Below are 11,022 nucleotides of genomic sequence, written 5' to 3'. Positions count from 1 at the left end.
GGGGGGGGGCTTCATTCGACGAGGCAACGCGGATCTCGACGTGACGCATCGCCGTGGAGCGAGTACGACGGTGAGAAGTGAAATCCGGAAACGGATTGTCGAAATACAATCGTATCAAAAATAGAGAGCGAAGAAAAATCGATCTGGCGGCTGGATACTGGTCTCGGGCGCCGCCGCCCCGCCCGACTTGAGGGAGGAGGCATAGATCTCTCGCGAAAGCGCCCGTCTCTCGAGTCCTGCATGTTCCGCTTCAATTCGCGCGCGCGAGAATATTACATTAGGAACGATAACAAAAATCATTTACGCGCGGACACGCAGGTGAGCTACGCAGCCCGCGGGCTCTCGCATGGTAGACGCTCTCTCGTTTTCTTTGGTGACGTCGCAATTTGGTATTCTTGCACGTGCAGGAAGGCACACACACACACACACACGCATACAGACGCACACATACACCCAGACACACTGGATCCTCGCGATATCCTCACCTCGCCCGCTTCCGTCTCTCCCCGCGCGCGCCGGTCGTGAGACGGGAAAACGAAGTCGGGGGGGATGATGAAGAAACGAAGCCGATCGGTTGCGATTCGCAATTTTCGCGTAGCTGGATTAGAGACAGATTATAAGAGAGAAAAAAAGATCGGAATATAAGGGCGGAAACGTGCGCCGGTATTCCGTGTCGTTGAACGCAAGATTGTCTATCTGTTTGTCACCCTCGATTACGGCATCATGTGTAGCAGTGCACAACGCGCGATCCTGTCTCACGACTCGTCGGGTTGTTCCACGTATCGCTCCCGCAGAAGGGAAACCGCGCATCTCCGCTTTCATTCAAGGGCCTTCTTCGACAATTCCGAATTGGAGCTCTCGCGCTATTTCGCGAGATACGTACGTCTCGCAGTTATTTTGTAACACCTGTTGCTAATTTCTTATTTATTTTTTTCTTTTTTTTAGAGAGCCCTATCTTAAAACGCGCGTATCGTAGCTGCGCTACATCACAATCGGTCCGTATTCGTATATGTTACAAGTTCGAAAGAAGATTTTCAGCTTAACTGCTAGAGGGAAAACGGAAATATACATTAAGCGCGTACGCGTGCATATATTAGATAACTAATTTCCAATATGTAACACAAATAAATACGGTAAATTATATTAGGAGACATTTATATGATACACAGGGTGATTCTGTAATTAAATATTCTCTACTTCAGGGGGTGAATTCAAGAGACCAAGAGGCCCATTTTTCATTTAAATATTACAGGTCGCATTAAATCTCAATTTTCCGAGTATTTTCTTCACTTTGCAATTAAAATGCGCTTATACTTTTTCTCTTTTTTTCCTAAGAAAATTATAAGAGATTAAGCAAACATTTCAATACCTACATTTTTCGACATCCCCGAAAAATCAGAGTTAAAAAGATATAAGATTATGCAAAACTTTAATCCGATTTAATTAATCAAACTCGCGATCGATTATTTTTTTACATAGATCACGAAATATTTATTGCGCGTTGTCTCTAAAATCTCTTCAAATAATCTTGGTGTACCCTTTCAACTCTCGCTTAATTTTTTTATCTAAATTCTTGAAAGAGAGACGAATTACAGCGAAAAGTGAGCGCTTTCTTTATTTAACTCTACTCCAAAATGTAACGATGTACGTTTACATCTTGAACGTTTTGCGAAAGAAAAGAATCGTGAAATCCAATTTGGAATAAAAGAATTGATGAAATATCAATCGACAGACATCAGGAATTTTCACCCTCTGAAGTATTAACATATAATTAAGAATCACCTTGTATAATATTATATATGCAAATATATATAATCTTCTGCGATATATACATATGTATATTTTTTCTTTTTTTAATTTCACTCTCAACTTCTTCATATAAATATAGGAAACTGATTCAAGGAGATTAACGAATTATAAAAGCCGTCATGTCGGAAGCCCGCTTCACATGTCGGGAAGGCACTTTATGCTTATTTAGGCTGGTGACAGAAAAACATAAGCGGTAGCAAATCAATTTTTACTACGTTATCGCCTTAAATCTCAACTGTGTGTGTTCTCAACTGTGATTGGCCGATTCGCTCATTGTTTCCGTTTTACTGCTTAGGTTTTTCCACGTGTCACTAGCCGAGATATCTTTATGTTTATCATTCGACAGTCCTAGGGAAGATCTTTTTCTTGCTTCGTAGCAATCGAAGATACAGCAAATCGCGAATATTATAGCAAAAGTGGAAGAACACAAGGACGTAACGATATATAGAAATATATACATATATATCGCAAGAGACAATATACCTGATAAAGTTTTATACTTTGGCGTTCCTTCGCTTATCGCTTCGTTCTTCTAAGCACGGGGGATGAGGAGGAGGAGGGCGGAGAGGGGACTACCTTAATCGTCGCGCGCCCTGAAAAAATAGTAACGTCAAAATAACAGCTAAGGTAAATAAGATAATCCGACTTTTTCTATAGCTACGTGTGATCTTCAGGAAGGATTATTACAATTTACGAGATAAAGCTAAGGGAAAAGAAGTATCGTCTCTATATCGAGCGCAACGTGCGTGCGTGTATCTTGCGACTACGAAACCGAGAAAAAGAGAGAGAGAGAGAGAGAGAGAGAGAGAAAGTATGAACGAAAAAAAGACGCAGGAAGGGAGAACGGTGTTCGCCAGGACGCAGAGGCGCGTCGTCGCGGTCACCCATTCGCGATTCGATCTTTTTCTCTCTCTCTCTTTCTCTCCCTCCTCCCTCGGCAATCCCAGACCTGATTATCGGTCCAGGAAGATCGAGCCTTCGGAGGCTGAGGAATCGTAACGCACTCACCTCCCACTTTGTGGGTAGGTAAGAAAATTACCCTTCGGCACCCCCCGTTTTCCTTTTCGCGAAAAAGGAGAACGGGGGAGAGACGCACGTCTTTCGCAACAAAGAGGCGGATCGCGTCGCGAGGCGATCCGCGAGAAAGGCACTTCGCACGGGGGGGAGAGGAGTTCTATGACGTTCTCTCTCGCCCCCCTAAAAAAAGGCCGCCGTTACGCGCGAGGCGCGATATCTCAGGGAAGACAATTCTTCTTTCCTATTCTACCGAGAGAGAGAGAGTTACTTTGGTAATGACTAGGTCATATGCTACGTCGCTACGTTAGTTTTTTTTTTTTCCATAGGTCGTGGTGTCCGTGTCCGTTTTTATGGCCTGGCGTATATATTGGCTTTACTAAAACAGTGAATAGTAAATCGTAAATGGCGCGAAAACGCGCCCAGCTTAGGCGCTTCCCTCCTGGGTTATGGCCATAACTTCGCATCGCGTTCGCTTACTCGTTCGCGTTCTCGCAAGCTCGTGGTGGCTACGTCGGGACGACGCGCGCGAGAGAGATATCGTCCCTCGCGAAAACTTGTACTTTACCCTCCGGCGCCGGACACGCGCTAGCCGGACTCCCCCGCGTGCAACCCCCCATTTGTGGTGGTGGCGGCTCTCGTCGCTCTGGTCGTCGAAACGTGATTGATCTCGAACCGCGAAGCAGTCTGGTAGTCGCACTCTTTGATTTAAGATCAATTATAATTAAATAAAATATAGTTATAAATAAAAAATAGAAATTAAAATTAAAATTATAAATTAAATAGTCAATTAAAACTCAGAATCCTTCCGTCGAGAGCAGTGAGATTCTCTCTCGAGTGCTGCGATTATACGTATGAAATCGAGAGAGAAAGAGAGAATTCGTTAGGACTGCGTTGCAGAACCGCAAGCTTACAGAAATTTCAATAATTTTACCCTAAACTAACTCAACCGGTCGGAAAACCGACTTCGTCGGAGGGACTCATCCCCTCCAAAGCCGTCGAGATTCGGATACAAGACGAATATTCGTTGGACGGTTATCTTATAAAGATTCAAAAATCCGTCGAACAAAACGTCGAGATCAAGCGTTTCGAGACCAGCTTCTGAGCGTGTCGAAGCCAACAATGCCAGCTAAGATTTACTCACCGAGCGATCGAGAACGATTGGTTCTCACTTGTGTAAATTCAGTCAGTCACATTCGGCTCGGCTCGGCGAGCAGGCTTAGCAGCAATCGTTCGGCTCGAACTCGGCCGCATTGGAGCTCGGCTCCACGGTGTCCGAGGTCGCGTACAAAATCCGCTCAGAACTGGATGCGGTAGTTGCCGGGGCGCGGTATCGACCTCGCCCTGGTCGGCGGCAGGGAGGCCGTCGACGCCTCGCTGCTGGCGGTCCCGCCGGAGTCGCGGCCGCTCTTGCTGCTCACGGTGCTGCCGGTGCTCTGTCCGCGGGACGAGCCGCCGCCGCCGCCCGCTCCCGTCTGCTTTCTCAGAGTGTTGCCGCCTACCTTGAGAACGGCCGCCGCGGCGGCCGCCGCCACCGCCGCCACCGACGAGGAGGGCTCGCCGTCGCTCAGGCGGCCGTACTCGCCGATGCGGCCGCGGGACGGCGGCGGTATGAACGAGCGGCTCTGCATCTCCCTGTGCCGCACCGCAGACTCCAACGCGCAGACCGACCTCTTGCGATTGCTGACCGTCTCGTGCGACTGCAGCCTCTCGTACTCGTGGCCACCTCCACCACCACCGCCGCCGCTGCCGCCGCTTGTCATCCCCGAGCCGGTCGACGATTTCTTCAGCGAGCTGTTCGCCATGAAGTTCTCCATGGAGGTCTTCTTCCTGCTGCGCGACGCCTTCGCGGCGACGGCGGCGCCGGTGTCGAATCTACCGTACTCGATGCTGCAGTTGCCGGAGGAGTCACGTGTCACCTTCACGCCACAGCTGCCGCCGCCGTTGCCGCCGCCGCCACCGCCACCGACCGCGCCACCGCTCGACGTGTCCAGCATCCCCGGCCCGGGGTCCGACTTCTTGCGCGTCTCCGTGTCGCTCAGACGGCAGTAGCGGGAGTTGGCGCTGGTCGCCTTGAGTGCCCTCGGCGGACGCGGTAGCGAGCTCGGCGGCAGACTGCCGGCGCGCCGCGGCTCGCCGCCCACCTCCACCGTCATCCGCTGCCGCTGCGAGCTCCTGCCCTGCTTCTCGAGCAGCATCATGTCCTCGGTCGGCTTGCCGCCGCCGCCGGCGCCGTCCGACAGCCGTGAGATGGTGCCCTTCAGCCTGGCCGCCGCGTTCGCGAACTCGATTATGCTCGACGACACCACGTCGCCGCCGCTGCCGGACGAGTCGTCCAGCAGCCGGCTCTTGCTCGAGGCGGTGCTCGAGGTACCTGTGCTATCTACACCCGCCAGTAGTGGCTTGGGTATTTTTCCTTTTCGCGACGCAGTGCCTGGATTAGAGAATCCTGGAAAACAGCAAAGTGCCCGCTGAAACAAGAAAGAGAGAACCCGCACGGGTTGCAGACAGGAGGCCGGGACCTGGAAAAGGGGTTAGTGCTCGCCGTATAAAACGCTCGCACATGCACATTCGGGGGGAGAGATACGGAGAGACGGGAGAGAGGGCGAGAGAGTCCAGAGAGAGGAGGGATTAGTGGAACAATTCGAAAAAGAAAAAAAAATGAGAGAGATTAATCTGTGTAAAACGTGATATTTCTTTCTTCTATCTACTCGAGCATAATTTCGGCAAACGGTTAAATACATGTATATTTCGATTAAATAAATAAAAATAAAACAAACGGCACAAAAAAAATGCTCTGCGCCACACACAACATGTGTATAAAAAAAAAGCAGCGAAAGTTATTCGGAGAAAATTAAAAGTGTCACACAATAAAATTCTCTCAAGAAGTATAAAAAATAAAAATAAAATACAGGTTTAAGCTCTGTTAAATCACACAAAAAGTTATGCGATCAACTTTCAAGTAACTCCAGCCAGAGAATAGTCGGCATGTCACTCGTTCCGACTGCATCAAATATTTGCTGCCGTTTGAGAAGCGACTGTGGACCCGCTCTTGGGATTTCTCCTTCAACTTACAAATACGTACACGCTGACTATTCTCTCGCGATTTAACAAGAAAAAAAAAGAAAAAAGAAAACACGATCGAGCTGACGAAAGGTGCTCCGGAGAGCACCCATCATACACAGCAACGCAAGGATACCTTCGTACGTGTGACCTGTAATATTTGCATGATTCAGCGGCGACTATTAAAAGTGGTTGCTAAAGAACTCAAAATAACGATCGTCCGTTAAATTAACACGTGTATATCTCTATTGATGGAAAAAAAAAAGAGAACATGGTTAAAAACATCAATGTGAGCAAGATGACAAATGGATGTCGGACAGCGCGCGCACGTGTGTGTGATCGTGGATAAATAAATATATGTGACGCGAGGCACATACAACGCGGAGCGCGAAGTGAAATCCGACGATTCGCGAGATTCAAGAATTCGGGGAAGCTCCTCGTGAATCGATCGTCCGGTCGGAGAACGATCGCGACAACGGAATTACACGCTACCACCTAGTTTCTGCCTACCTTGCTAAGCAGCTGTGAGTCTAGCTCTTTCAGTTGATCGTCGAGACTCTTATTAGTCTGCTCGAAGCTGCCCTGCTTTCTATACTTATAACTGTCGGTAACGCCGTAAGAGCCGGTGCTGCCGTAGCCGCTGCCGCCGCCGAGTACGCTGCTCACTTTTCGTGCGGAAAAAAAAGAAAAGGGGAGAAGAGAGGCGTTACTACAGGTATGTCACCGTGATTCGCGATGGGGTTATTAACGACGGGTAATTGTGAGTGAGCTTAAGCCGACTATGAGTGACGGGTCCAGGGTGAAGGCTCTCTTTACCGAGTTCCGGCGTGCTCGTCAGCGCGGTGTGATGATCCGCCGACGTGCTCGAGTGGGACGAGTGCGCGGCGGGGTAGCTGCCCACGCCGCTGCTGCTACTGCTGTCCGCCTTGTCGTACGTGTGCTTCTGCAGCACCCTGATCATGGCGTCCCTCTCGGCTAGCTTGGACTCCAAATCCTTCATTCTGTTGGAGCGAGGAAACATGCGGTCATCATTTACGTGCGATCGACCTTCAGTGAATACAGCGACCGCTGCGGAGACTCGATTCACGGGTATGATTCCTCTTACCTAGATTCGAGATCGGCCAGCTTCTTCTGCGCGGCGTGCACTTCGTCCATGTGTCTCATCTTCTCCGAGCGAGCCTCGGCGATTAATTTCTCCGCGTCCTGACTGGTCTTCTCCAGAGCGGCGATCTTCGCGTCTCTGGAAATCACGGAAATAAAACAGAGAGCGTGAGGAAGAAGTAAGCGAGCGTAAACGGGAAGGGACGAACTCTAAGCGTGCAGAGCTCCACTCACTTCGGCAAACTCGCAGCGTCGATGGCCGCCTGCCTCAGCGCGCTCTCCTCGAGGTAGCGTTGTTCCCACTTCGCGACGTCGCCCTCGAGCGACATGATCTTCTCGTCCCGCTCGCGTAATCGTCGCTTCAGTTCCGCGATCGTCTCGCCGCTCGACGACTGCTCGTTGCCGTTACCGCCGCCACCGCCGCCGCCGCCCTCGCGCAACTCCCTCTCCAGCTGGCCCCTCAGTTGTCTCTCGGTCTCTTCGCGTCTATCGCTAGACGCCTGAAGCGAGGACAAGGCCCGCTGAAGCTGGCCCACTCTCTCAACGTAAACTTGCTTCTTTCGACACTGTACAAATATACAGAAACGATTCTTTTAATCAATATCTACAAAATATGATTGTTAAAAATATAATTAATTATTTACGAAATTTTTCTTTCCTTTTTAAATAAATTAGATTTATAAATTTAACTTAAAGAAATTTAGGCTTATAAAACTTGATTATTTATATACAAAGAATAGAATTATTTTTATAAATTATATATATTATATAATATACATAATTTATAAAAATAATTTTCTATACATGAGTAATCAAGTTTTATTTCTCTTTCCTATTTAAATAAATTAGATTTATAAATTTAACTTAAAGAAATTCAGGCTTATAAAACTTGATTATTTATGTATAGAGAATAGAATTATTTTTATAATTATATATCTAATATATAAAAATACAAATTTATACAAATATTTCTCTATACATAAATAATCAAATTTTATAAGAATTTCTTTAAGTTAAATCTATAAATCTAATTTATTCTTATTTAGAAAAAAAAGAGAAATTTCGTAAATAATTAATTATATATATAAATCTAATTTAATCTTATTTAAAAAGAAAAGAGAAATTCGTAAATAATTAATTATATATATATCATATATATAATTTATAAAAATAATTCTCTATACATAAATAATCAAGTAACCAAATATATATATATATATATATATATATAAAGTATAAATTATATATCTATATATATAATTTAATTTTTATATAATTATTTGACTTTTTAGCGTTATTAATAAATCAATTTACTTCTTCCTCCAGCCGCACGACGTTGCCTTGTGCGTTCGTCAGCGCGGTATCCAGAATGTCGATGTGCGTACGTTGCTCCTGCAAAGTTGCTCGCTGGGCCGCCAGTTCAATCTCCTGCCTCTCCTTCGCCGCGGTCAATTCTTTATCTAAAGACACGCGAAAAGATAAATAAATTGAAGAACGAGACGTCACAGCTTTACTTTGCGCGAGCGTGACGATACGCACTTTGAGTGAGGAGCTGTCCGATGAGTAGCTCGCGCTGCGACAGCTCCTTCCGCATTGTCTCGACGATCGGCGGGCTGTCCGTGCGCGCGGACAGCAGGTCGATCTGGTCTCGGTACGCGCGGTTCAGCTCGGTCAAACGACGGCACTCGGTCTGCAGCTTCAGCCGAGCGGCACGTTCCAGCTTCTCCCGCCGCTCGCAGGACGCCGCGAGCTCCTCGTGAACGCGATGCACCTTCGCGATCTCCTGCTCCATCTTCTGCGTCTTGGCGACCTTGTTGTAACAGTGATCCAGCTCGAGCTTCAACGCGCTGTTCTCCTGGATCACAATCTGAATCATCTCCGCCGACGGCCACACGTCGCCCGCCTCCCTCTCCAACTCCTCGCGGCCCTTAGTCTGCGGTCTGTGGGGGGGATATCCAGCCGCGTTAGATATCGCGGCGTTTGTTGCGCGCGGCATAAAATAATTTATTAAATTGCGTTACCGGGGCGACATTGTTCGAAGGTTGTAATTGTCGATGTCCTTCTTGATCCTCGACAGATCCGGCTGCGATCGCGACACAGTCAGCTTTTCCGTCGGTGCGAAGAGCCTGTGTTTGCTTTTGAACAGTGAGGGTACGTAGCACGGTGTCGACCTGCCCTCGTACTCGCTGTCGTTCTGCTTCCCCCCATCTCTTATTCTTATCTCTCCTAATCTCATCTCTAGACTGCCACTGCTGTTGGGATACGGTGGCACTTTCACCTCTTTCGCCAGATGTTTCAAGACCTGCGAATACGTAGACCGAAATCAAATTTGAAATACGTATTATTTTATATTTAACTTCGAATTATATATATACACACCAGGATGAGGGATCTAAAATGAAACACCGGAATATAAAGTCGAAAACTAAACTCGCCAAGTAAAAATGTTTCAGACAAAAAGTTGTATGATTTGAAGCAAATTATGCATAAAAGTATTAAGATACAATTGTCAAGAAATTAATTGTTTACGAGATATACTTTATATTTTATATGTTGAAATGTGGCATGATAAGGTAAAGTATTGATTTTTAGACAAGTTTACTTTAATATTTTTACATGTAAAATAATCAGAGAAATGACATTATGTAACAAAATTATATCATTCCAAAAAAGTGAAGGTGAGCTCCGTGTGACTTTGAAAAATCGATTTTTTGGGGAATTTTAGATTTTATTAGATTAGATATGATAGAATAGATTAAATAGAATAGGATCTTTATTAGATTAGATATATTTTATTTCATTATTTAATTTTTGACCCCCCTTTAATTTTTGACATATTCCGCTGTTTCGTTTCAGATACCTCATCCTGTATATTTGCTGTCACTATAAGTCATTCGCGTATCGATTATTAATCCAATTAATTACCGTACTAATCGCTCACGGTAGACCATACCTGAGACTGATTAAGATAATCATCCGGGATGTCCGTGATTTCTTGGCAACCACCGCCAGATTGCTCGTGAACGTAATCCTCGTGCGGCAGATTGGACAGGGACTGTATCGTGGGACTGTTGGAATGGCCCTTTCCGTCGCAGTACAAGTAACCCACGTCTCCATGTTCTCTCACTATACCCGACAGCCTGTTCGCGCAGATGCGTCAGTAATCTCTTTGGTAGGTCATTAATTAAAAAACGCGCGGTGCTTACCTTCCAGTTGGTATCCACGAGTTGTCGTCGTTGGCGTTGTGTATAATTAACGTGTTGTAGGAACTCGTCGAGACGTCCAGGCTGCTCCGGTTCGAGCCGCTGGTGCGGTTGCTCAGGTTGTCCTTCAAACTGTTCCGATTCGATCCATTGATACTGTCCTTCAGGCTGTTCCGATTGGAGCCGTTCAGGCTCTCCTTCAGGCTGTTCCTGTTGGACCCGTTCAAGCTCTCCTTCAGGCTGTTCCTGTTATTATGTAGGTTACCCTGCATCGCGACAGATCACAAGAATTAGACGACAAGACGACACACTGACAATTGCCAAGGAACACATTCGCGCAAATTGAAGGGCTTGCCGCCACAGTGGGCTAGCCCACATTTTACGTTTTATAAAAAAACGGAAAAATAAACTCTGACGTCCATCACTTTAACTTTAGACTTAATTTTCTCCGTTGTTACAAAATGTGGGTGGCCAACACACTGTTATGGCAAGTCCTTCAGCTGGCTCCGCTGTTCGGCGGTCGAAACACTTTCATAGCTCTTGCAATAAGCCTCGGGGATGCACCTGAATATTTGGTATGTTCTCCTTGTGACTGGAAGACCTCGAGGGGCTCTGCTGCTGATTCTCCTGACCCTGCGGCTCCTGCCGCGCCGTATGCCTTATGACATACCTCTCCTCGTTGCTGAGATTTTCGTTGGACGTGGACACGTCGGTCTCGCTGCCGCTCAAACTCTGAGGAAGGCCACCTGCGAAAGAGAAGACCGTACCGAGTAGACGTCTCGCCGGCGGGGTAGGCAGGCACATCCCATCGCGCATCCCCCCCCCCGCCGAC

At 47.0% G+C, this 11,022-nt stretch overlaps 1 protein-coding gene across 1 annotated transcript in view; it reads right to left on the bottom strand.

Annotated features, from left to right (window-relative positions):
- Positions 1–4,121: 4,121 nt before the first annotated feature.
- LOC105454416 overlaps positions 4,122–11,022 on the bottom strand; it is a 7,623-nt gene continuing 722 nt past the window's right edge. Inside the window, exons 3-13 of the mRNA XM_011697006.1 lie at positions 10,755–10,936; positions 10,194–10,456; positions 9,941–10,127; positions 9,009–9,289; positions 8,527–8,927; positions 8,302–8,447; positions 7,222–7,553; positions 6,992–7,126; positions 6,703–6,887; positions 6,397–6,551; positions 4,122–5,294 (exon numbers count right to left, since the gene is read on the bottom strand). Of these exons, the coding sequence (XP_011695308.1) occupies positions 4,122–5,294; positions 6,397–6,551; positions 6,703–6,887; positions 6,992–7,126; positions 7,222–7,553; positions 8,302–8,447; positions 8,527–8,927; positions 9,009–9,289; positions 9,941–10,127; positions 10,194–10,456; positions 10,755–10,936 (3,440 nt within the window). The remainder of the gene's footprint in view (positions 5,295–6,396; positions 6,552–6,702; positions 6,888–6,991; positions 7,127–7,221; positions 7,554–8,301; positions 8,448–8,526; positions 8,928–9,008; positions 9,290–9,940; positions 10,128–10,193; positions 10,457–10,754; positions 10,937–11,022) is intronic.

This window comes from Wasmannia auropunctata, unplaced genomic scaffold (genome assembly GCF_000956235.1).
Source record: "Wasmannia auropunctata unplaced genomic scaffold, wasmannia.A_1.0 LD335985.1, whole genome shotgun sequence".
Taxonomy (NCBI): domain Eukaryota; kingdom Metazoa; phylum Arthropoda; class Insecta; order Hymenoptera; family Formicidae; genus Wasmannia; species Wasmannia auropunctata.
Note: the sequence above shows the minus strand (reverse complement) of the source record. Positions and strands in the feature narration are given on the sequence as shown.